The sequence below is a fragment of the Fringilla coelebs genome (assembly GCF_963513975.1).
Source record: "Fringilla coelebs genome assembly, contig: SCAFFOLD_311, whole genome shotgun sequence".
NCBI lineage: Eukaryota > Metazoa > Chordata > Aves > Passeriformes > Fringillidae > Fringilla > Fringilla coelebs.
Window position 1 is genome coordinate 10,370 of NW_028167223.1, and position 27,464 is coordinate 37,833.

General features: G+C 44.6%; 1 protein-coding gene across 1 annotated transcript in view; it reads right to left on the minus strand.

Moving 5' to 3' along the window:
- Positions 1 to 240: 240 nt before the first annotated feature.
- The window catches only part of LOC311166116 (maestro heat-like repeat-containing protein family member 1), a gene marked incomplete at its 3' end in the record, with an annotated part of 64,964 nt that continues 37,740 nt past the window's right edge, over positions 241 to 27,464 (minus strand). Inside the window, exons 8-11 of the mRNA XM_084227595.1 lie at positions 24,445 to 24,580; positions 12,446 to 12,558; positions 6,923 to 7,075; positions 241 to 480 (exon numbers count right to left, since the gene is read on the minus strand). Of these exons, the coding sequence (XP_084083721.1) occupies positions 241 to 480; positions 6,923 to 7,075; positions 12,446 to 12,558; positions 24,445 to 24,580 (642 nt within the window). The remainder of the gene's footprint in view (positions 481 to 6,922; positions 7,076 to 12,445; positions 12,559 to 24,444; positions 24,581 to 27,464) is intronic.

Consider the following 27,464-nt stretch of genomic DNA (forward strand, 5'->3'; position numbering starts at 1 on the left):
AGTCCCATCTCCAGTCCCGTCTCCAGTCCCAGCCTTAGTCCCAGCCTTAGTCCCGGCCCAGCCGTACCGGTCGAAGGGCAGGGCGCTGCCCAGCAGGGCTCCCACCTTTAATCCCCCCTTTAGTCCCCCCTTTAGTCCCAGCCTTAGTCCCGGCCCAGCCGTACCGGTCGAAGGGCAGGGCGCTGCCCAGCAGGGCTCCCACCTTTAATCCCCCCTTTAGTCCCCCCTTTAGTCCCAGCCTTAGCCCCGGCCGTACCGGTCGAAGGGCAGGGCGCTGCCCAGCAGGGCTCCCACCACGCCCTGGGGGTGCTGCAGGGCCAGCAGCAGCACCGCGCTCTGCGCCGCCCGCGCCAGCGCCAGCGCCGCCTCCTCCTCCTCCCGCTGCGGCTGCGGCTGCTGCAGGGACTGCAGGGACTGCAGGGAATGCAGGGAATGCAGCGATTGCAGCCGCGCATGCAGCGCCGCCAGCAGCTCCGGAACCTGCGGGGAAAACGGCACTGAGGGGGATGGGAAAGGGGGGAACGACGGGGGGGGATCGGCACGGGGGGTGGGGATGGTGGGAAACGTGGGATCATCACAAATGGGATCTGTGGGATCAGCCCTGATGGGATCTGTGGGATCATCCTGGGTGGGATCCTTGGGATCATCAGGGATGGGATCCTTGGGATCATCCCCGATGGGATCTGTGGGATCATCCCCGATGGGATCTGTGGGATCGTTCCTGATGGGATCCATGGAATCAGCCCAGGGGGTTTGGGAATGGTGGGACACTTGGGATCATCGGGGATGGGATCTGTGGGATCATCCCCAATGGGATCTGTGGGATCATCCCTGATGGGATCTGTGGGATCATCCCTGATGGGATCCTTGGGATCGGCCCAAGGGGTTTGGGGATGGTGGGAAACTTGGGATCATCATGGATGGGATCTGTGGGATCATCCTTGATGGGATCTGTGGGATCATCCCTAATGGGATCTATGGGATCAGCCCAGGGGGTTTGGGAATGGTGGGAAACTTGGGATCATCGGGGATGGGATCTGTGGGATCAGCCCCAATGGGATCCTTGGGATGGGACACTTGGGATCATCCCCAATGGGATCCTTGGTATCATCCCTGGGGGGGTTGGAGATGGTGGGACAGTTGGGATCATTGGGGATGGGATCCGTGGGATCATCCCCAATGGGATTGGGATGGGATCTGTGGGATCATCCCCGATGGGATCCTTGGGATCATCAGGGATGGGATGATCCTGGATGGGATCCTTGCGATGGGATCTGTGGGATCATCCCTGGTGGCATCTGTGGGATCATGCCAGTGGGGTTTGCGAATGGTGGGACTCTTCGGATCATCCCTGATGGGATCTGTGGGATCATCCCCGATGGGATCCTTGGGATCATCCCTGATGGCATCCTTGGGATCAGCCCAGGGAGGTTTGGGAATGTTGGGACACTTGGGATCATCACAAATGGGATCTGTGGGATCATCCCCGATAGGATCCTTGGGATCATCCTGGATGGGATCCTTGGGATCATCAGGGATAGGATCCTTGGGATCATCAGGGATGGGATCCTTGAGGTCATCAGGGATGGGATGCTTGGGATCATCAGGGATGGGATCTTTGGGATCATCAGGGATGGGATCCTTGGGATCATCAGGGATGGGATCTTTGGGATCATCAGGGATGGGATCTTTGGGGTCATCCTGGGTGGGATCCTTGGGATCATCCCAGGGGGATTTGGGAATGGTGGGACACTTGAGATCATCTTAGATGGGATCCTTGGGATCATCCCTGATGGGATCCTTGGGATCAGCCCAGGGGGGTTTGGGAATGTTGGGACACTTGGGATCATCCCCAATGGGATCCTTGGGATCATCCCCAATGGGATCCTTGGGATCATCCTGGATGGGATCCTTGGGATCATCAGGGATAGGATCCTTGGGATCATCCTGGATGGGATCCTTGGGATCATCGGGGATGGGATCCTTGGGATCATCCCCAATGGGATCCTTGGGATGGGATCTGTTGGACCATCCTAGATGGGACTGGGATGGGATCCTTGGGATCATCGGGGATGGGATCTGTGGGATCATCCCAGATGGGATTAGGATGGGACATTTGGGATCATCGGGGATGGGATCTGTGTGATCATCCCAGATGGGATTAGGATGGGACATTTGGGATCATCGGGGATGGGATCTGTGTGATCATCCCAGATGGGATTGGGATGGGACATTTGGGGTCATCGGGGATGGGATCTGTGGGATCATCAGGGATGGGATGCTTGGGATCATCGGGGATGGGATCCTTGGGGTCATTGGGGATGGGATCCTTGGGATCATCAGGGATGGGATCCTTGGGATCATCGGGGATGGGATCTGTGGGATCATCAGGGATGGGATCCTTGGGGTCATCCTGGGTGGGATCCTTGGGATCATCCCAGGGGGATTTGGGAATGGTGGGACACTTGAGATCATCTTAGATGGGATCCTTGGGATCATCCCTGATGGGATCCTTGGGATCAGCCCAGGGGGGTTTGGGAATGTTGGGACACTTGGGATCATCCCCAATGGGATCTGTTGGATCATCCTGGATGGGATCCTTGGGATCATCCCCAATGGGATCCTTGGGATCATCCTGGATGGGATCCTTGGGATCATCAGGGATAGGATCCTTGGGGTCATCCTGGGTGGGATCCTTGGGATCATCCCCGATAGGATCCTTGGGATCATCCTGGATGGGATCCTTGGGATCATCAGGGATAGGATCCTTGGGGTCATCCTGGATGGGATCCTTGGGATCATCCCAGGGGGATTTGGGAATGGTGGGACACTTGAGATCATCTTAGATGGGATCCTTGGGATCATCCCGGATGGGATCCTTGGGATGGGATCTGTGGGATCATCCTAGATGGGATTGGGATGGGATCTGTGAGATCACCCCAGATGGGATCCTTGGGATCAGCCCAGGGGGGGTTGGGAATGGCAGGACACTTGGGATCATCGGGGATGGGATCCCTGGGATCAGTGGGGATGGGATCTGTGGGATCATCCTGGGTGGGATCCTTGGGATCATCCCCGATGGGATCCTTGGGATCATCCCCAATGGGATCCTTGGGATCATCCCCGATGGGATCCGTGGGATCATCCCCAATGGGATCCTTGGGATCATCCCCGATGGGATCCGTGGGATCATCCCTGATGGGATCCTTGGGATCAGCCCAGGGGGCTTGGGAATGGTGGGACACTTGGGATCATCGGGGATGGGATCCTTGGGATGATCCCCAATGGGATCCTTGGGATCAGCCCAGGGGGGTTGGGGATGGTGGGACACTTGGGATCCTTGGGATGGGATCTGTGGGATCATCCCCAATGGGATCCTTGGGATCATCCCCAATGAGATTGGGATGGGAATAGTGGGATCAGCCCAGGAGGGTTTAGGGATGATGGGACACTTGGGATCATCGGGGATGGGATCTGTGGGATCATCCTAGATGGGACTGGGATGGGATCCTTGGGATCATCAGGGATGGGATCTATGGGATCATCCCCAATGGGATCCTTGGGATGGGATCTGTGGGATCATCCCTGATGGGATCATTGGGTTCATCCTGGGTGGGATCCTTGGGATCATCGGGGATGGGATCTGTGGGATCAGCCCCAATGGGATTGCGATGGGATCCTTGGGATCATCCCACTTGGGATTGGGATGGGATCTGTGGGATCACCCCTGAAGGAATTGGGATGGGATCTGTGGGATCATCCCTGATGGGATCATTGGGTTCATCCCCGATGGGATCCTTGGGATCATCCCTGATGGGATCCTTGGGATCATCCCTGATGGAATCCTTGGGATCATCCTGGGTGGGATCCTTGGGATCATCCTGGGTGGGATCCTTGGGATCATCCCAGATGGGATCATTGGGATCATCCCTAATGGGATCCTTGGGATCAGCCCTGATGGGATCCATGGGATCATCCCAGAAGGAATTGGGATGGGATCTGTGGGACCATCCCCAATGGGATCCTTGGAATCATCCCAGATGGCATTGGGATGGGATCTGTGGGATCAACCCCGATGGGATCCATAGGATCATCCCTGATGGGATCTGTGGGATCATCCCTGATGGAATCCTTGGGATCATCCCTAATGGGATCCTTGGGATCAGCCCTGATGGGATCGGGGTGGAATCTGTGGGATCATCCCTGATGGGATCCTCCCCGATGGGATCTGTGGGACCATCCCCAATGGGATTCTTGGGATCATCCCAGATGGGATTGGAATGGGATCTGTGGGATCATCCCTGATGGGATCCGTGGGATCATCCCGGATGGGATCCTTGGGATCATCCCAGAAGGAATTGGGATGGGATCTGTGGGATCATCCCAGGTGGGATCCTTGGAATCATCGGGGTTTTGAAAGGTTTTTCCAAAGGGACAAATTAATTTTGGGAATTTTTGGGGCTAAATTTCAGGAACTTTGGGAATTTTGGGAATGAATTTCATGAAATTTTCGAAATCAATTTTGGGGCTGAATTTTGGGATCGAATTTTGGGAATTTTGGGAATTTTGAAGCTGAATTTTGGGGATTTGGAGGAAATTCCAGGAGTTTTGGGACTTATTTTAGGGTTTATTTTGGGAATTTTGGGATGGAATTTTCAGAATGAATTTTGGAAACTTTGGGCCTGAATTTGGGGAATTTTGAGGAAATCATTTCAGGAGTTTTGGGAATTATTTTGGGATTTATTTTGGGAATTTTGAAGCTGAATTTTGGGAATTTTGGGACTGAATTCCAGGAATTTTGGGAATTTTTGGGCCTGAATTTTGGGAATTGTGGGGAATTAATTTTGGGAATTTTGGGAATTTTTGGGCCCAAATTTTGGGAATTGTGAGGAATTAATTTGGGGAATTTTGGGAATTTTGGGGCCTGAATTTTGGGAATTGTGGGGAATTAATTTTGGGAATTTTGGGAATTTTTGGGCCCAAATTTTGGGAATTGTGAGGAATTAATTTGGGGAATTTTGGGAATTTTGGGGCCTGAATTTTGGGAATTGTGGGGAATTAATTTTGGGGAATTTTGGGACTGAATTCCAGGAATTTTGGGACTTTTTGGACCCAAATTTTGGGAATTGTGGGGAATTAATTTGGGGAATTTTGGGACTGAATTCCAAGAATTGTGGGACTTTTTGGGCCTGAAATTCGGGAATTTTGAGGACCTGAATTTCAGGAATTTTGGGAATTTTTTGGGCCTGAATTTTGGGAATTGGGGGGAATTAATTTTGGGAATTTTGGGAATTTTTGGGCCCAAATTTTGGGAATTGTGAGGAATTAATTTGGGGAATTTTGGGACTGAATTTCAGGAATTTTGGGAATTTTTGGGCCTGAAATTTGGGAATTTTGAGGACCAAATTTTGGGAATTTTGGGAATTAATTTGGGGAATTTGGGGACTTTTTGGGCCCAAATTTTGGGAATTGTGGGGAATCAATTTTGGGAATTTTGGGACTGAATTTCAGGAATTTTGGGAATTTTTTGGGCCCGAATTTTGGGAATTTGGGACCAAATTTTTGGGAATTTTTGGGACTGAATTCTGGGAATTCTGGGAATGTTGGGAATGTTGGGAATGTTGGGAATGGGGACCTTTTCCTGCAGGATCCCTCCCCTCTCCCGGTGCAGAAACTTTGGGAATTTTGGGAATGAATTTTGGGAACTTTGGGGCTGAATTTGGGGAATTTTGAGGAAATCATTTCAGGAGTTTTGGGAATTATTTTGGGATTTATTTGGGGAATTTTGGGGCTGAATTTTGGGAATTTTAGGGCTGAATTTCAGGAATTTTGGGCTGAATTTTTGGAATTTTAAAGCTGAATTTTTGGAATTTCTGGGTTGAATTTCAGGAATTTTTGGAGCTGAATTTTGGGAATTTTGGGCTGAATTTTTGGAATTTTGGGCTGAATTTTTGGAATTTTGAAGCTGAATTTGGGGGATTTTGGGATTTATTTTGGGAATTTTGGGGCTGAATTTTTGGAATTTTGGGGCTGAATTTTGGGAATTTTGAAGCTGAATTTTGGGAATTCTGGGGCTGAATTTTTGGAATTTTGAAGCCGAATTTGGGGAATTTTGGGATTTATTTTGGGAATTTTGGGGCTGAATTTTGGGATCAAATTTCAGGAATTTTAGGAATTTTGGGACAGATTTTTGGGAATGTTGAGAATTTTGGGATTTCCCACCTTTTCCTGCAGGATCCCTGCCCTCTCCCAGATGAGGAATTTGGGGAATTGTGAGGACCGAATTTTGGGAATTAATTTGGGGAATTTTGGGAATTAATTTGGGGAATTTGGGGACTTTTTGGGCCCAAATTTTGGGAATTGTGGGGAATTAATTTTGGGAATTTTGGGAATTTTTGGGCCTCAATTTGGGGAATTGTGGGGAATTAATTTGGGGAATTTTGGGACTGAATTTCAGGAATTTTGGGAATTTTTGGGCCTGAATTTTGGGAATTTTTTGGACCGAATTTTGGGAATTGTGGGGAATTAATTTGGGGAATTGTGGGAATTTTGAGGATTGAATTTTGGAAATTGTGGGGAATGAATTTGGGGAATTTTGGGACTGAATTTCAGGAATTTGGGGATTTTTGGGCCTGAAATTTGGGAATTGTGGGGAATTAATTTTGGGAATTTTGGGAATTTTTGGGCCCAAATTTTGGGAATTGTGGGGAATTAATTTGGGGAATTTTGGGAGTAAATTTCAGGAATTTTGGGACTTTTTGGACCTGAATTTTGGGAATTGTGGGGAATTAATTTCAGGAATTTTGGGAATTTTGAGGACCGAATTTTGGGAAATTTGGGACCAAATTTTTGGGAATTTTTGGGAATGAATTCTGGGAATTCTGGGAATGTTGGGAATGTTGGGAATGTTGGGGATGGGGACCTTTTCCTGCAGGATCCCTCCCCTCTCCCGGAGGAGGGCGTTGCCGATGGCGGCGGCGGCGCGGGCGCAATTCCGCTCCGGATCCTCCCAGGCCTCCAGCAGAGCCAGGAGCAGCCCCAGGAGCTGCTCCGGGGGGATCCTCCTGGCCAGGACCTGAAAATGGGGGAAAAATGGGAAATTCCTCAAAAAATCCCCACAAAAATCGCAGAGAAAATGGGAAAAAATCAACAAAAAAATCCCAAAAAAATCCCCCCAAAAATCGTAAAGAAAAAGGGAAAAAATCGACCAAAAATCCCCCAAAATCATAAAGAAAAAAGGAGAAAAATCAACCAAAAATCCCCCAAAAATCCCCTAAAATCCCCAAAAAAATCGCAAAGAAAAAGGGAAAAAATCGACCAAAAATCCCCCCAAAATCCCCAAAAAATTGCAAAGAAAAAGGGAAAAAATTCCCCCAAAAATTCCCCCAAAAAAATTGCAGAGAAAAAGGGAAAAAATCGACCAAAAATCCTCCCAAAATCCCCCCCAAATTCCCAAATAATCACAAAGAAAAAGGGAAAAAAATCGACCAAAAATCCCCAAAAATCCCCCAAAAATCCCAAAGAAAAAGGGGGAAAATCGACCCAAAAAATCCCCAAAAATCACAAACAAAAAGGGAAAAAATCGACCAAAAATCCCAAAAAAATTAAAAAAAAATTGCAGAGAAAAAGGGAAAAAATCGACCAAAAATCCCCCAAAAATCCCCCAAAAATCACAAATAAAATGGGAAAAAAAAATGGACCAAAAATCCCCCAAAAATTGCAGAGAAAAAGGGAAAAAAATCGACCCCAAACCCCCCAAAAATCTGGATAAAATCCCCCCAAATTCTCCAAAATTTCTCCAAAAATTCTCAAAAAATTCCCCAAAAAATTCCCCAAAATTCTCAATTTATCCCCATAAAATCCCCCCCAAAATCCCTCAAAATTCCATTAAATCCCCCCCAAAAAATCTCAAAAAATTTCCCAAAAATCCTCCAAAAATTCTTTAAAGATCCCCCCAAAATTTGGATAAAATGCCCCCCAAATTCTCCAAAATTTCTCCAAAATTTCTCAAAAAATTCCCCAAGATTCCCAGAAAATTCCCCCAAAATTCCATCAAATCCCCCCCAAAAATTCTCCCCAAATTCCCACCCGAGACCCCAAAAAATCTCCAAAAAATTCCCAAAATTTCTCAATTTGTCCCCACAAAATCCCCCCAAAATCCCCCCAAAAATTCTCCAAAAATTTCCCCAAAATCCTCCAAAAATTCATAAAAATCCCCCCAAAATTTGGATAAAATACCCCCCAAATTCTCCAAAATTTCTCCAAAAATTCCCAAAAAATCCCACAAGAATCTCCAACAATTCCCCAAAAATTCCATCAAAATTCCCAGAAAATTCCCCCAAAATTCCCAAAAATTCCAGCAAATCGCCCCAAAAATTCTCCCCGAATTCCCAACCCTGACCCCAAAAATTCTCCCAAAAATTCTCAATTTATCCCCAGAAAATCCCCCCAAATCCTCTGAAAATTCTTTAAAAATCCTTCCTAAATTTGGATAAAATCCCCCCCAAATTCTCCAAAAATTCTCAAAAAATTCCCAGAAAATCTCCCCAAAAATTCTCCAAAAAATTTCTCAGAAATTAAAAAAAAACCTCCAAAAATTCGAAATAATTCCCAAAAACCCCCCAAAAATTGTCCCAAAAATTCCCCAAAATTCCATCAAATCCCCCAAAAATTCTCCCCAAATTCCCACCCGTGACCTCAAAAATTCCCCAAAAAATTCCAAAAAATTTCTCAATTTATCCCCATAAAATCCTCCCCAAAATCTCCAAAATTTCTCCAAAATTTCTCCAAAAATTCCTCCAAATTCCCCAAAAAATAAAAAAAAATTCCCCAAAAAACCTAAAAAATTTCTCAGAAATTAAAAAAAAAACCTCCAAAAATTCGAAATAATTCCCAAAAATCCCCCAAAAATTCTCCCAAAAATTCCCAAAAATTCCATCAAATCCCCCCAAAAATTCTCCCCAAATTCCCAACCCTGACCCCAAAAATTCCCCAAAAAATTCCAAAAAATTTCTCAATTCATCCCCATAAAATCCTCCCCAAAATCTCCAAAATTTCTCCAAAATTTCTCCAAAAATTCCTCCAAATTCCCCAAAAAATAAAAAAAAAATTCCCCAAAAAACCTAAAAAATTTCTCAGAAATTAAAAAAAAAACCTCCAAAAATTCGAAATAATTCCCAAAAATCCCCCAAAAATTCTCCCAAAAATTCCCAAAAATTCCATCAAATCCCCCCAAAAATTCTCCCCAAATTCCCAACCCTGACCCCAAAAATTCCCAAAAAATTCCAAAAAATTTCTCAATTCATCCCCATAAAATCCTCCCCAAAATCTCCAAAATTTCTCCAAAAATTCCCCAAAAATTCCCCAAAATTCCATCAAATCCCCCTAAAAAATTCTCCCCAAATTCCCAACCGTGACCCCAAAAATTCCCCAAAAAATTCAAAAAAATTCCTCAATTTATCCCCATAAAATCCTCCCCAAATTCTCCCAAAATTCCCCAAAAATCTCAAAAATTCCCCCAAAAAACCTCAAAAAATTCTCAGAAATTAAAAAAAAAACCCTCCAAAAATTCGAAATAATTCCCAAAAATCCCCCAAAAATTCTCCCAAAATTCCCCAAAATTCCCAAAAAAATCTCAAAAAATTCCCCAAAAAACCTCAAAAAATTCTCAGAAATTAAAAAAAAAAAAATCTCCAAAAATTCGAAATAATTCCCAAAAATCCCCCAAAAATTCTCCCAAAAATTCCCCAAAATTCCCAAAAATTCCCAAATTTCCCCCAAAAATTCCCCAAAAATTCCCCAAAATTCCATCAAATCCCCCTAAAAAATTCTCCCCAAATTCCCAACCGTGACCCAAAAAATTCCCCAAAAAAATCCAAAAAATTCCTCAATTTATTCCCATCAAATCCTTCCCAACTTCTCCAGAATTTCTCAAAAATTTCTTCAAAAATTCCCAAAAATTCCCCAAAATTCCCAAAAAATTCCCCAAAAAACCTCAAAAATTCTCAGAAATTTAAAAAAAAAAAGAAAAATTCGAAATAATTCCTAAAAATCCCCCAAAAATTCTCCCAAAAATTCCAAAAAATTCCCCAAAATTCCCAGAAAATGCCCCCAGAATCCCCCAAAATTCCATCAAATCCCCCCAAAAATTCTCCACAAATTCCCACCCATGACCCCAAAAATTCCCCAAAAAATTCCAAAAAATTTCTCAATTTATCCCCATAAAATTCTCCCCAAAATCCCCCCAAAAATCTCAAAAAATTCCCAAAAAAACCTCAAAAAATTCTCAGAAATTAAAAAAAAAAAAAACCAAAAATTCAAAATAATTCCCCAAAATCCCCCAAAAATTCTCCCAAAAATTCCCAAAAAATTCCCAAAAATTCCCAAAATTCCCCCAATCCCCCCAAAATTCCATCAAATCCCCCAAAAATTCTCCCCAAATTCTCACCTGTGACCTCAAAAATTCCCCAAAAATTCCCCCCAAAATTCTCAATTTATCCCCATAAAATCCTCCCCAAATTCTCCAAAATTTCTCCAAAAATTCCCAAAAAAAACTCAAAAAATTCCCCAAAAAAACCTCAAAAAATTCTCAGAAATTAAAAAAAAAACCCCAAAAATTCGAAATAATTCCCAAAAATGCCCCAAAAATTCTCCCAAAAATTCCCCAAAATTCCATCAAATCCCCTAAAAAATTCTCCCCAAATTCCCACCTGTGACACCAAAAATTCCCCCCAAAATTCCAAAAAATTTCTCAATTTATCCCCATAAAATCCTCCCCAAAATCTCCAAAAATTCTCAAAAAATTCCCCAAAAATTCCCCAAAATTCCCCAAAAAATAAAAGAAAAATTCCCAAAAAAAACTCAAAAAATTCTCAGAAATTAAAAAAAAAAAAAACCAAAAATTCAAAATAATTCCCCAAAATCCCCCAAAAATTCTCCCAAAAATTCCCAAAAATTCCCAAAATTCCCCCAATCCCCCCAAAATTCCATCAAATCCCCCTAAAAAATTCTCCCCAAATTCCCAACCCTGACCCCAAAAATTCCAAAAAAAATTCCAAAAAATTTCTCAATTTATCCCCATAAAATCCTCCCCAAAATCACCAAAATTTCCCCAAAAATTCCCCAAAAATTCCCCAAAATTCCCAAAAAAATCTCCAAAAATTCCCCAAAAACCCTCAAAAAATTCTCAGAAATTAAAAAAAAAACCCCAAAAATTCGAAATAATTCCCAAAAATCCCCCAAAAATTCTCCCAAAAAATCCAAAAAATTCCCCAAAATTCCATCAAATCCCCCAAAAATTCTCCCCATATTCCCACCTGTGACCCCAAAAATTCCCCAAAAAATTCCAAAAAATTTCTCAATTTATCCCCATAAAATCCTCCCCAAAATCTCCAAAATTTCTCCAAAAATTCCCTAAAAATTCCCCAAAATTCCCAAAAAAATCTCAAAAAATTCCCCAAAAAACCTCAAAAAATTCTCAGAAATTAAAAAAAAAACCCCAAAAATTCGAAATAATTCCCAAAAATCCCCCCAAAAATTGTCCCCAAAAATTCCCCAAAATTCCATCAAATCCCCCTAAAAAATTCTCCCCAAATTCCCAACCGTGATCCCAAAAATTCCCAAAAAATTTCCAAAAAATTTCTCAATTTATCCCCATAAAATCCTCCCCAAAATCACCAAAAATTCCCCCAAAATTCCCCCAAAAAATCTCAAAAAATTCCCCAAAAAACCTCAAAAAGTTCTCAGAAATTAAAAAAAAAAAAAAATTCGAAATAATTCCCAAAAATTCTCCCATAAAAACCCCAAAATTCCCAGAAAATCCCCCCAAAATTCCATCAAATCCCCCCAAAATTCTCCCCAAATTCCCAACCGTGACCCCAAAAATTCCCAAAAAAATTCCAAAAATTTTCTCAATTCATCCCCATAAAATCCTCCCCAAAATCTCCAAAATTCCTCCAAAATTTCTCCAAAAATTCCCCAAAATTCCCAAAAAAATCTCAAAAAATTCCCCAAAAAACCTCAAAAAATTCTCAGAAATTAATTAAAAACTCCCAAAAATTCGAAATAATTCCCAAAAATTCCCCAAAAATTCTCCCAAAAATTCCCCAAAATTCCATCAAATCCCCCTAAAAAATTCTCCCCAAATTCCCACCCGTGATCCCCAAAATTCCCCAAAAAATTCCAAAAAATTTCTCAATTCATCCCCATAAAATCCTCCCCAAGATCTCCAAAATTTCTCCAAAAATTCCCCAAAAAATAAAAAAAAAATTCCCCAAAAAACCTCAAAAAATTCTCAGAAATTAAAAAAAAAACCCCAAAAATTCGAAATAATTCCCAAAAATCCCCCAAAAATTCTCCCAAAAATTCCCCAAAAATTCCCCAAAATCCCCCAAAATTCCCAAAATTCCCCAAATGCCCCCAAAATTCCGGAATGTTCTCTGCTCACGGCTCCCATCCTGCTGCAGGTGTGGAACAGGGCGGCTCCGTCGGGATTTTCCAGCCCCTCCTTGAGCGATTCCAGCCCCTCCACCAGCTCGTCCCGGTGATCCCGAGAAAATCCTGCAAAAAATTCCCAAAATTCCCCCCAAAAATGAGAAAATTCCGGAATTTAAAGCTTGGAAAACCCTTTGGAATTTGGGATTTTTTTCCTGAATTTTTGGTAAATTTCAACCCCAGAACTGGAAGGAAACGGTGAAAAATCCCAAAAAAATTCGGGAAAAAAAGAAAATTCTGGAATTTTGGGTTTGGATAATCCTCGGAGATGACAGAATCCAACAAATCTTGGAATTCCAGAGGGAATTTGGGAATTTTTTTTCCTGATTTTTTGAACCGATTCCAGCCCCAAAACTGGGAAAAAATTCCAGGATGGGAGAAAATTCCGGAATTTTGGGCTTGGAAAAAAACCCCTTGGGGGTCATTGGGAATTCAGAATTCCAGAGGGAATTTGGGATTTTTTTCCTGATTTTTGGGTGAATTTGATGGGATTGATCCCCAAAAAAAATCTCAGAATTCCACGAAAATTCCATGAAATTCCCAAGGGAAGCGGCGCCCGCTGCTGGACAAAATGAGAAGTGCAAATTCCCAAAACCTCCTGGAATTCCATGGAAAAGTTGGAATTTGATGGGATTGAACCCCAAAAACTTCTGAAATTCCATGGAAAATTCAGAATTGGATGGGATGGAACCCCAAAAAATTGGGAATTCTGTGGAAAAAGCCGGAATTTGATGGGATTGGAGCCCAGAATTCCTGGAATTCCATGGAATTCTTTCTTTGAGGCTTTGGAAAGACGGGAATTGACCTCAAATATTTTGGGAATTCCATGGAAAAGCTGGAATTGGATGGGATTGATCCCAAAACCTCCTGGAATTCCATGAAATTCCATGGAATTCCCTCTCCAGGCGCTTCCCAAAATTCCTAAGGGAAGCAGCGCCCCCTGCTGGACAAACCGAGAACTCCACGCTCCCAAATCCCCAAAAACTTGGGAAAAACATTCCCAAAAATCCCAAAAAACCTTGGAAAAACCATTCCCAAAAATCCCCAAATTCTACATAATTCCCTCTTTTGGATTGAACCACAAAATTGTGGGAATTCCTTGGAAAAAAAGCTGGAATTTGATGGGGATCCAACCCCAAAAAATTCCTGGAATTCCATGGAATTCTTTCTTTGGGATCCAACCCCAAAAATTCCAGGAATTCCATGGAATTCCCTCTTTGGGTTTGAACCCCAAAAATTGGGAATTTCATGGAACTCCAGGGAATTCCCCCTTTGGAATTGACTCCAAAACCTCTGGGAATTCCCTGGAAAAGCTGGAATTTGATGGGATCCAACCCCAAAAAACTCTGGAAATTCCATGGAATTCCCTCTTTGGGATCGAAGCCCGAAAATTTTGAGGATTCCATGGAAAAAGCTGGAATTGGACAGGATGGAAACTCAAAAACTCCAGGGATTCCATGGAAACGTTGGAATTTGGGGATTGAACCTCAAAAGTTCCAGGAATTCCGTAGAAAAATCGGGAATTTGATGGGATGGAGCCCAAAAACCTCCTGGAATTCCATGGAATTCCCTCTGCAGCAGCGCCCCCTGCTGGACAAACCAAGAACTCCACGCTCCCAAATCCCCAAAACCTTGGAAAAACCATTCCCAAAAACCCCCAAATCCCAAACACTCCCCGAATTCCATGGAAAAGTTGGATTTGGATGGGATCCAACCCCAAAAACCTCCTGGAATTCCATGGAATTCTCTCTGCAGCAGCGTCCCCTGCTGGACAACCCGAGAACTGCACGCTGCCAAATCCCCAAAACCTCCTGGAATTCCATGGAAAAGTTGGAATTTTATGGGATTGGACCCCAAAAACTCCCAGAATTCCATGGAAAAGTTGGAATTGGATATGATGGAACTTCAAATATTTGGAAATTCCTTGGAAAAAGCTGGAATTTGATGGGATTGAACCCCAAAACCTCCTGGAATTCCATGGAATTCCCTGGCAGCAGCGCCCCCTCCTGGACAACCGCAGAACTGCACGCTGCCAAATCTTTGGGAAAAATCCCAAAAAACCTCAGGAAAACCATTCCCAAAAAATCCCAAACTCCCAAAACCTCCAGGAATTCCATGGAAAAGCTGGAATTGAATGGAAATTCCGCTGGAAAAGCCGGAATTTGATGGGATCGAACCCCAAAAACCTCCTGGAATTCCATGGAATTCTTTCTTTGAAGCTCTGGAAAAGTGGGAATTGGATGAGATTGATCTCAAATATTTTGGGAATTCCTTGGAAAAGCTGGAATTGGATGGGATTGATCCCAAAACCTCCTGGAATTCCATGGAAAAGTTGGAATTTTAGGGGATTGGATCCCCAAACCTCCCCAAATTCCATGGAAAATTTGGAATTTGATTGCATCGAACCTCAAATATTTGGGAATTCCTTTGAAAAAGCTGGAATTTGATGGGATCCAACCCCAATTCCATGGAATTCCCTGGGCAACAGCGCCCCCTGATGGACAACCCGGGAACTGCACGCTGCCAAAAATCCCCCAAAACCTCGGGAAAACCATTCCCAAAAATCCCCAAAACCTCGGGAAAACCATTCCCAAAAATCCCCAAATCCCCAAAAACTCGGGAAAACCATTCCCAAAAATCCCCAAAACCTCGGGAAAACCATTCCCAAAAATCCCCAAATCCCCCAAAACCTTTGGAAAACCATTCCCAAAAATCCCCAAATCCCCCAAAACCTCGGGAAAACCATTCCCAAAAATCCCCAAAACCTCGGGAAAACCATTCCCAAAAATCCCCAAATCCCCAAAACCTCGGAAAAACCATTCCCAAAAATCCCCAAAAAACTCAAGAAAGCCATTCCCAAAAATCCCAAACTCCCACAACCTCCAGGAATTCCATGGAAAAGCTGGAACTGAATGGGAATTCCGCTGGAAAAGCCGGAATTTGATGGGATCGAACTCAAAAAACCTCCTGGAATTCCATGGAATTCTTTCTTTGAAGCTCTGGAAAAGTGGGAATTGGATGAGATTGATCTCAAATAGTCTGGGAATTCCTTGGAAAAGCTGGAATTGGATGGGATTGATCCCAAAACCTCCTGGAATTCCATGAAATTCCATGGAATTCCCTCTCCAGGCGCTTCCCAAAATTCCAAAGGGAAGCAGCGCCCCCTGCTGGACAAACTGAGAACTGCACGCTCCCAAAACCTCCTGGAATTCCATGGAAAAATTGGATTTTTAGGGAATTGGATCCCCAAACCTCCCCAAATTCCATGGAAAATTTGGAATTTGATTGCATCGAACCTCAAATATTTGGGAATTCCTTGGAAAAAGCTGGAATTTGATGGGATCCAACCCCAATTCCATGGAATTCCCTCGGCAACAGCGCCCCCTGATGGACAACCCGGGAACTGCACGCTGCCAAAAATCCCCCAAAACCTCGGGAAAACCATTCCCAAAAATCCCCAAATCCCCAAAACCTCGGGAAAACCATTCCCAAAAATCCCAAAACCTCGGGAAAATCATTTCCAAAAATCCCCAAATCCCCAAAACCTCGGGAAAATCATTCCCAAAAATCCCCAAAACCTCGGGAAAACCATTCCCAAAAATCCCCAAATCCCCAAAACCTCGGGAAAACCATTCCCAAAAATCCCCAAATCCCCAAATCCTTGGGAAAACCATTCCCAAAAATCCCCAAATCCCCAAAACCTCGGGAAAACCATTCCCAAAAATCCCCAAATCCCCCAAAACCTCGGGAAAACCATTCCCAAAAATCCCCAAATCCCCAAAACCTCGGGAAAACCATTCCCAAAAACACCGAAATCCCCCAAAACCTCGGGAAAACCATTCCCAAAAATCCCCAAAACCTCGGGAAAACCATTCCCAAAAACCACCAAAACCTCGGGAAAACCATTCCCAAAAATCCCAAATCCTCGGGAAAACCATTCCCAAAAATCCCCAAATCTCCAAAACCTCGGGAAAACCATTCCCAAAAATCCCCAAATCCCCAAAACCTCGGGAAAAACATTCCCAAAAATCCCCAAAACCTCGGGAAAACCATTCCCAAAAATCCCCAAAACCTCGGGAAAACCATTCCCAAAAATCCCCAAATCCCCCAAAACCTCGGGAAAACCATTCCCAAAAACCCCCAAAACCTCGGGAAAACCATTCCCAAAAATCCCCAAAATCCCCCAAACCTCGGGAAAACCATTCCCAAAAATCCCCAAATCTCCAAAACCTCGGGAAAAACCATTCCCAAAAATCCCCAAATCCCCAAAACCTCGGGAAAACCATTCCCAAAAATCCCCAAAACCTCGGGAAAACCATTCCCAAAAATCTCCAAATCTCCAAAACCTCGGGAAAACCATTCCCAAAAATCCCCAAAACCTCGGGAAAACCATTCCCAAAAATCCCCAAATCCCCAAAACCTCGGGAAAACCATTCCCAAAAATCCCCAAAAATCCCCAAAACCTCGGGAAAACCATTCCCAAAAATCCCCAAATCCCCAAAACCTCGGGAAAACCATTCCCAAAAATCCCCAAAAAACTCAAGAAAGCCATTCCCAAAAATCCCAAACTCCCACAACCTCCAGGAATTCCATGGAAAAGCTGGAATTGAATGGAAATTCCACTGGAAAAGCCGGAATTTGATGGGATCGAACCCCAAAAACCTCCTGGAATTCCATGGAATTCTTTCTTTGAAGCTCTGGAAAAGTGGGAATTGGATGAGATTGATCTCAAATATTTTGGGAATTCCTTGGAAAAGCTGGAATTGGATGGGATTGATCCCAAAACCTCCTGGAATTCCATGAATTCCATGGAATTCCCTCTCCAGGCGCTTCCCAAAATTCCAAAGGGAAGCAACGCCCCCTGCTGGAGAACCCGACAACTGCACGCTCCCAAAACCTCCTGGAATTCCATGGAAAAATTGGATTTTTAGGGAATTGGATCCCCAAACCTCCCCAAATTCCATGGAAAATTTGGAATTTGATTGCATCGAACCTCAAATATTTGGGAATTCCTTGGAAAAAGCTGGAATTTGATGGGATCCAACCCCAATTCCATGGAATTCCCTCGGCAACAGCGCCCCGTGATGGACAACCCGGGAACTGCACGCTGCCAAATCCCCAAAACCTCGGGAAAACCATTCCCAAAAATCCCAAAATCCCCCAAAACCTCGGGAAAACCATTCCCAAAAATCCCCAAAACCTCGGGAAAACCATTCCCAAAAATCCCCAAAACCTCGGGAAAACCATTCCCAAAAATCCCCAAATCCCCAAAACCTCGGGAAAACCATTCCCAAAAATCCCCAAAACCTCGGGAAAACCATTCCCACAAATCCCCAAATCCCCAAAACTTCGGGAAAACCATTCCCAAAAATCCCCAAATCTCCAAAACCTCGGGAAAACCATTCCCAAAAATCCCCAAAACCTCGGGAAAACCATTCCCAAAAATCCCCAAACCTCGGGAAAACCATTCCCAAAAATCCCCAAATCCCCAAATCCTTGGGAAAACCATTCCCAAAAATCCCCAAAACCTCGGGAAAACCATTCCCAAAAATCCCCAAATCCCCAAAACCTTGGGAAAACCATTCCCAAAAATCCCCAAATCCCCAAAACCTCGGGAAAACCATTCCCAAAAATCCCCAAAACCTCGGGAAAACCATTCCCACAAATCCCCAAATCCCCAAAACTTCGGGAAAACCATTCCCAAAAATCCCCAAATCTCCAAAACCTCGGGAAAACCATTCCCAAAAATCCCCAAAACCTCGGGAAAACCATTCCCAAAAATCCCCAAACCTCGGGAAAACCATTCCCAAAAATCCCCAAATCCCCAAATCCTTGGGAAAACCATTCCCAAAAATCCCCAAAACCTCGGGAAAACCATTCCCAAAAATCCCCAAATCCCCAAATCCTCGGGAAAACCATTCCCAAAAATCCCCAAATCCCCAAAACCTTGGGAAAACCATTCCCAAAAATCCCCAAATCCCCAAAACCTCGGGAAAACCATTCCCAAAAATCCCCAAAACTTCGGGAAAACCATTCCCAAAAATCCCCAAAACCTCGGGAAAACCATTCCCAAAAATCCCCAAAACCTCGGGAAAACCATTCCCAAAAATCCCCAAAACCTCGGGAAAACCATTCCCAAAAATCCCCAAAACCTCGGGAAAACCATTCCCAAAAATCTCCAAATCTCCAAAACCTCGGGAAAACCATTCCCAAAAACCCCCAAATCCCCAAAAACTCGGGAAAACCATTCCCAAAAATCCCAAATCTCCAAAACCTCGGGAAAACCATTCCCAAAAATCTCCAAATCCCCAAAACCTCGGGAAAACCATTCCCAAAAATCCCCAAATCTCCAAAACCTTGGGAAAACCATTCCCAAAAATCCCAAAACCTCGGGAAAACCATTCCCAAAAATCCCCAAATCCCCAAATCCTTGGGAAAACCATTCCCAAAAATCCCCAAAACCTCGGGAAAACCATTCCCAAAAATCCCCAAATCCCCAAAACCTCGGGAAAACCATTCCCAAAAATCCCCAAATCCCCAAAACCTCGGGAAAACCATTCCCAAAAATCCCCAAATCTCCAAAACCACGGGAAAACCATTCCCAAAAATCCCCAAAACCTCGGGAAAACCATTCCCAAAAATCCCCAAATCCCAAAAACCTCGGGAAAACCATTCCCAAAAACCCCCAAAACCTCGGGAAAACCATTCCCAAAAATCCCCAAATCCCCAAAACCTCGGGAAAACCATTCCCAAAAATCCCCAAATCCCCAAAACCTCGGGAAAACCATTCCCAAAAATCCCCAAATCCCAAAAACCTCGGGAAAACCATTCCCAAAAATCCCCAAAACCTCGGGAAAACCATTCCAAAAATCCCCAAAAAACTCAAGAAAGCCATTCCCAAAAATCCCAAACTCCCACAACCTCCAGGAATTCCATGGAAAAGCTGGAATTGAATGGAAATTCTGCTGGAAAAGCCGGAATTTGATGGGATCGAACTCAAAAAACCTCCTGGAATTCCATGGAATTCTTTCTTTGAAGCTCTGGAAAAGTGGGAATTGGATGAGGTTGATCTCAAATATTTTGGGAATTCCTTGGAAAAGCTGGAATTGGATGGGATTGATCCCAAAACCTCCTGGAATTCCATGAAATTCCACGGAATTCCCTCTCCAGGCGCTTCCCAAAATTCCAAAGGGAAGCATCGCCCCCTGCTGGACAAACCGAGAACTGCACGCTCCCAAAACCTCCTGGAATTCCATGGAAAAATTGGAATTTTATGGGATTGGACCCTAAAAACTCCCTGAATTCCATGGAAAATTTGGAATTGAATGGGATTGAACCTCAAATATTTGGGAATTCCTTGGAAAAAGCTGGAATTTGATGGGATCCAACCCCAATTCCATGGAATTCGCTCGGCAACAGCGCCCCCTGATGGACAACCCGGGAACTGCACGCTGCCAAAAATCCCCCAAAACCTCGGGAAAACCATTCCCAAAAATCCCCAAATCCCCCAAATCCTCGGGAAAACCATTCCCAAAAATCCCCAAATCCCCAAAACCATGGGAAAACCATTCCCAAAAATCCCCAAATCCCCCAAATCCTCGGGAAAACCATTCCCAAAAATCCCCAAATCCCCAAAACCTCGGGAAAACCATTCCCAAAAATCTCCAAAACTTCAGGAAAACCATTCCCAAAAATCCCCAAAACTTCAGGAAAACCATTCCCAAAAATCCCCAAAACCTCGGGAAAACCATTCCCAAAAATCCCCAAAACCTCGGGAAAACCATTCCCAAAAATCCCCAAATCCCCAAAACCTCGGGAAAACCATTCCCAAAAATCCCCAAATCCCCAAAACCTCGGGAAAACCATTCCCAAAAATCCCCAAAAATCCCCAAAACCTCGGGAAAACCATTCCCAAAAATCCCCAAATCCCCCAAACCTTGGGAAAACCATTCCCAAAAATCCCCAAATCTCCATAACCTCGGGAAAACCATTCCCAAAAATCCCCAAATCCCCCAAACCTCGGGAAAACCATTCCCAAAAATCCCAAAACCTCGGGAAAACCATTCCCAAAAATCCCCAAAACCTCGGGAAAACCATTCCCAAAAATCCCCAAAACCTCGGGAAAACCATTCCCAAAAATCCCCAAATCCCCCAAAACCTCAGGAAAACCATTCCCAAAAATCCCCAAATCCCCCAAAACCTCAGGAAAAACCATTCCCAAAAATCCCCAAAACCTCGGGAAAACCATTCCCAAAAACCCCCAAAACCTCGGGAAAACCATTCCCAAAAATCCCCAAAACCTCGGGAAAACCATTCCCAAAAATCCCCAAAACCTCGGGAAAACCATTCCCAAAAATCCCCAAATCCCCAAAACCTCGGGAAAACCATTCCCAAAAATCCCCAAATCCCCCAAAACCTCGGGAAAACCATTCCCAAAAATCCCCAAATCCCCAAAACCTCGGGAAAACCATTCCCAAAAATCCCCAAATCTCCAAAACCTTGGGAAAACCATTCCCAAAAATCTCCAAAACCTCGGGAAAACCATTCCCAAAAATCCCCAAAACCTCGGGAAAACCATTCCCAAAAATCCCCAAAACCTCGGGAAAACCATTCCCAAAAATCCAAAAATCTCGGGAAAACCATTTCCAAAAATCCCCAAATCCCCAAAACCTCGGGAAAACCATTCCCAAAAATCCCCAAGTCCCCAAAACCTCGGGAAAACCATTCCCAAAAATCCCCAAATCCCCAAATCCTTGGGAAAACCATTCCCAAAAATCCCCAAATCCCCAAAACCTCGGGAAAACCATTCCCAAAAATCCCCAAATCCCCCAAAACCTCGGGAAAACCATTCCCAAAAATCCCCAAAACCTCGGGAAAACCATTCCCAAAAATCCCAAAACCTCGGGAAAACCATTCCCAAAAATCCCCAAAACCTCGGGAAAACCATTCCCAAAAATCCCCAAAACCTCGGGAAAACCATTCCCAAAAACCCCCAAAACCTCGGGAAAACCATTCCCAAAAATCCCCAAAACCTCGGGAAAACCATTCCCAAAAATCCCCAAAACCTCGGGAAAACCATTCCCAAAAATCCCCAAATCTCCAAAACCTCGGGAAAACCATTCCCAAAAATCCCCGAAACCTCGGGAAAACCATTCCCAAAAATCCCCAAATCCCCAAATCCTCGGGAAAACCATTCCCAAAAACCCCCAAAACCTCGGGAAAACCATTCCCAAAAATCCCCAAATCCCCAAAACCTCGGGAAAACCATTCCCAAAAATCCCCAAATCCCCAAAACCTTGGGAAAACCATTCCCAAAAATCCCCAAATCTCCAAAACCTCGGGAAAACCATTCCCAAAAATCCCCAAAAATCTAAAAAACCTCGGGAAAACCATTCCCAAAAATCCCCTAAACCTCGGGAAAACCATTCCCAAAAATCCTCAAATCCCCAAATCCTTGGGAAAACCATTCCCAAAAATCCCCAAAACCTCGGGAAAACCATTCCCAAAAATCCCCAAAAAACTCAAAAAAGCCATTCCCAAAAATCCCAAACTCCCACAACCTCCAGGAATTCCATGGAAAAGCTGGAATTGAATGGAAATTCCGCTGGAAAAGCCGGAATTTGATGGGATCGAACCCCAAAAACCTCCTGGAATTCCATGGAATTCTTTCTTTGAAGCTCTGGAAAAGTGGGAATTGGATGAGATTGATCTCAAATAGTCTGGGAATTCCTTGGAAAAGCTGGAATTGGATGGGATTGATCCCAAAACCTCCTGGAATTCCATGGAAAAATTGGAATTTTATGGGATTGGACCCTAAAAACTCCCTGAATTCCATGGAAAATTTGGAATTGCATGGGATTGAACCTCAAATATTTGGGAATTCCTTGGAAAAAGCTGGAATTTGATGGGATCCAACCCCAATTCCATGGAATTCCCTCAGCAACAGCGCCCCCTGATGGACAACCCGGGAACTGCACGCTGCCAAAAATCCCCCAAAACCTCGGGAAAACCATTCCCAAAAATCCCCAAATCCCCCAAAACCTCGGGAAAACCATTCCCAAAAATCCCAAATCTCCAAAACCTCGGGAAAACCATTCCCAAAAATCCCCAAAACCTCGGGAAAACCATTCCCAAAAATCCCCAAATCCCCAAAACCTCGGGAAAACCATTCCCAAAAATCCCCAAAACTTCAGGAAAACCATTCCCAAAAATCCCCAAAACCTCGGGCAAACCATTCCCAAAAATCCCCAAAACCTCGGGAAAACCATTCCCAAAAATCCCCAAATCTCCAAAACCTCGGGAAAACCATTCCCAAAAATCCCCAAATCCTTGGGAAAACCATTCCCAAAAATCCCCAAATCCCCAAAACCTCGGGAAAACCATTCCCAAAAATCCCCAAAACCTCGGGAAAACCATTCCCAAAAATCCCCAAAACCTCGGGAAAACCATTCCCAAAAATCCCCAAATCTCCAAAACCTCGGGAAAACCATTCCCAAAAATCCCCAAATCCCCAAAACCTCGGGAAAACCATTCCCAAAAATCCCCAAAACTTCAGGAAAACCATTCCCAAAAATCCCCAAAACCTCGGGCAAACCATTCCCAAAAATCCCCAAAACCTCGGGAAAACCATTCCCAAAAATCCCCAAATCTCCAAAACCTCGGGAAAACCATTCCCAAAAATCCCCAAATCCTTGGGAAAACCATTCCCAAAAATCCCCAAATCCCCAAAACCTCGGGAAAACCATTCCCAAAAATCCCCAAAACCTCGGGAAAACCATTCCCAAAAATCCCCAAAAATCCCCAAAACCTCGGGAAAACCATTCCCAAAAATCCCCAAATCCCCAAATCCTTGAGAAAACCATTCCCAAAAATCCCCAAAACCTCGGGAAAACCATTCCCAAAAACCCCCAAATCCCCAAAACCTCGGGAAAACCATTCCCAAAAATCCCCAAAACCTCGGGAAAACCATTCCCAAAAATCCCCAAATCTCCAAAACCTCGGGAAAACCATTCCCAAAAATCCCCAAAAAACTCAAGAAAGCCATTCCCAAAAATCCCAAACTCCCACAACCTCCAGGAATTCCATGGAAAAGCTGGAATTGAATGGAAATTCCGCTGGTAAAGCCGGAATTTGATGGGATGGAGCCCAAAAACCTCCTGGAATTCCATGAAATTCTTTCTTTGAAGCTCTGGAAAAGTGGGAATTGGATGAGATTGATCTCAAATATTTTGGGAATTCCTTGGAAAAGCTGGAATTGGATGGGATTGATCCCAAAACCTCCTGGAATTCCATGAAATTCCATGGAATTCCCTCTCCAGGTGCTTCCCAAAATTCCAAAGGGAAGCAGCGCCCCCTGCTGGAGAACCCGACAACTGAACGCTCCCAAAACCTCCTGGAATTCCATGGAAAAATTGGATTTTTAGGGAATTGGATCCCCAAACCTCCCCAAATTCCATGGAAAATTTGGAATTTGATTGCATCGAACCTCAAATATTTGGGAATTCCTTGGAAAAAGCTGGAATTTGATGGGATCCAACCCCAATTCCATGGAATTCCCTCGGCAACAGCGCCCCCTGATGGACAACCCGGGAACTGCACGCTGCCAAAAATCCCCAAAACCTCGGGAAAACCATTCCCAAAAATCCCCAAATCCCCAAAACCTCGGGAAAACCATTCCCAAAAATCCCCAAATCCCCAAAACCTCGGGAAAACCATTCCCAAAAATCCCCAAATCCCCCAAAACCTCGGGAAAACCATTCCCAAAAATCCCCAAAACCTCGGGAAAACCATTCCCAAAAATCCCCAAATCCCCAAAACCTCGGGAAAACCATTCCCAAAAATCCCCAAATCTCCAAAACCTCGGGAAAACCATTCCCAAAAATCCCCAAATCTCCCAAAACGGACCCCGAGGATCCCTGGAAAATCGGGAATTCCGCCCTTTGGGAATCGCACCTTGGTAGCAGAGCTGGATGCGCAGCAGGGCCCGGACGCAGTCCAGGGAATCGCGGCGGATCTGCGGAATTCCGTCGGAGCAGCGCGGGGCCAACAGCGCCAGCAGCGGGGACAGCGCCGAGAACGGAGCCAGGGACTGCGGGGGAGGAGAGGGGGGAAAACCGGGAATGAGAGCGGGAATGGAAACGAGGATGGGAACGGGGATGGAAACGGGGATGGGAACCGGGAATGGAAACTGGGAATGGGAAACAGGGATGGAATCTGGGGATGGAAACTGGGAATGGAAACTGGGAGTGAAAACCGGGAATGGAATCTGGGAATGGAACCTGGGGATGGAAACCAGGAACAAAAACTGGGGATGGAAACCGGGAATGGGAACTGGGAATGGAAACTGGGAATGGAAAACGGGGATGGAAACCAGGAACGGAAAACGGGAATGGAAAACGGGGATGGAAACTGGGAATGGAATCTGGGAGTGAAAACTGGGAATGGAAACCGGGAATGGAATCTGGGAATGGGAACTGGGAATGGAAACCGGGAATGGAAACCGGGAATGGAAACTGGGAATGGAAACCGGGAATGGAATCTGGGAATGGAATCTGGGAATGGAAACCAGGAATGGAAACCAGGAATGGAATCCGGGAATGGAAACTGGGAATGGAAACTGGGAATGGGAACTTGGAATGGGAACTGGGAATGGGAACTGGGAATGGGAACTGGGAATGGAATCTGGGAATGGAAACTGGGAATGGAATCTGGGAATGGAAACTGGGAATGGGGAACTGGGAATGGAATCTGGGAATGGAAACTGGGAATTGGATCCAGGAATGGAAACCGGGGAAGGGAACCGAGAATGGAAAACGGGAAGGGAAACTGGGAATGGAATCTGGGAATGGAAACCAGGAATGGAATCTGGGAAGGGAAACTGAGAAGGGGAACTAGGGACAAAAACTGGGGATGGAATCTGGGAATGAAAACCAGGAATGGAATCTGGGAATGGAAACCAGGAACAAAAACTGGGGATGGAAACCGGGAATGGGAACTGCGGATGGAAACCGGGAATGGAAACCAGGAATGGAATCCAGGATGGGAACCAGGAATGGAAACTGGGAATGGGAACTGGGGATGGAAACTGGGAATGGAAACCAGGAATGGAAAATGGGAATGGAATCTGGGGATGGAAACCTGGGAACAAAAACTGGGAATGGAAACCAGCAACCGAAACCGGGAATGGGAACCGGGAATGAAAACCAGGACCGGAATCTGGGAATGGAAAACGGGAATGGAAAATGGGAACGGAATCTGGGGATGGAATCTGGGAATGGAAACTGGGAATGGAATCTGGGAGTGGAAACTGGGAATGGAAACCAGGAATGGAATCCGGGAATGGAAACTGGGAATGGAAACTGGGAATGGGAACTGGGAATGGGAACTGGGAATGGGAACTGGGAATGGAATCTGGGAATGGAAACAGGGAATGGAAACTGGGATTGGAATCCGGGAGTGGAAACCAGGGATGGGAACCAGGAATGGAAACCAGGAATGAAAACTGGGAATGAAAACCAGGACCGAAATCTGGGAATGGAATCTGGGGATTGAAACTGGGAATGGAAACCGGGAATGGAAACTGGGAATGGAATCTGGGAACGGAATCTGAGAATGAAAACTGAGAATGAAAACCCGGAATGAAAACTAGGAACGGAATCAGGGAATGAAAGTGGGAATGGAATCCGGGAATGAAAACCAGGACTGGAATCTGGGAATGGAAACCAGGAATGGAAACCAGGAATGGAATCTGGGAATGAGAACCGGAATGAAAACTGGGAATGGAAACTGGGAATGAGAACTGGGAATGAAAACTGGGAATGGGAACTGGGAATGAGAACTGGGAATGGAAACTGGGAATGGAAACTGGGAATGGAATCTGGGAATGGAAACTGGGAATGGAAACTGGGAATGAGAACTGGGAATGAAAACTGGGAATGGGAACTGGGAATGGGAACTGGGAATGGGAACTGGGAATGGAAACTGGGAATGGAATCTGGGAATGGAAACTGGGAATGGAAACTGGGAATGGAATCTGGGAATGGAATCTGGGAATGGAAACTGGGAATGGAAACTGGGAATGAGAACTGGGAATGAAAACTGGGAATGGGAACTGGGAATGGGAACTGGGAATGGGAACTGGGAATGGAAACTGGGAATGGAATCTGGGAATGGAAACTGGGAATGGAAACTGGGAATGGAATCTGGGAATGGAAACTGGGAATGGGAACTCGGAATGGAATCTGGGAATGGAAATCAGGAATGGAATCTGGGAATGGAATCTGGGAATGGGAACTGGGAATGGAAACTGGGAATGAAAACCGGGAATGAAAACTGCAAACAGGATCTGGGGATGGAATCCGGGAGTGAAAACCGGGAGTGGAATCCAGGAATGAAACCTGGGAATGAAATCCCAGAATGGAATTTGGGAATAAAATTCAGGAAGGAAATTTGTGAATGGAATCTGGGAATGAAATCTGAAAACAAAAACTGGGAATAAAAACCAGGAATGGAATCCTGGAATGGAATGAGGGAGTGAAAACCAGGAATGGAACTCGGAGATGGAATTTGGGAATGAAAACTGGGAATGAAAACCAGGAGGAATCTGGGAATGGAATCTGGGAATGCAACCTGGGACTGAAATTCGGGAATAAAATTCAGGAATCAAAACCAGAAATGGAATCTGGGAATGGGACTTGGGAATAAAGTGTGGGAACAAAACCTGGGAATGAAATTTGGAATAAAAAACTGGGAATGAAATCCCAGAAAGGAATCCGGGAATGGAATTTGGGAATCAAAACTGGGAATGGAACTTGGGAATGAAATCAGGGAATATAAATCTGGGAATAAAAACTGGGAATGAAATTCAGGAATAAAATTCAGGAATGGAATTTGGGAATGGAATCCCGGAATGGAATGTGGGAATGGAATCCTGGAATGGAATGTGGGAGTGAAAACCAGGAATGAAATTTGGG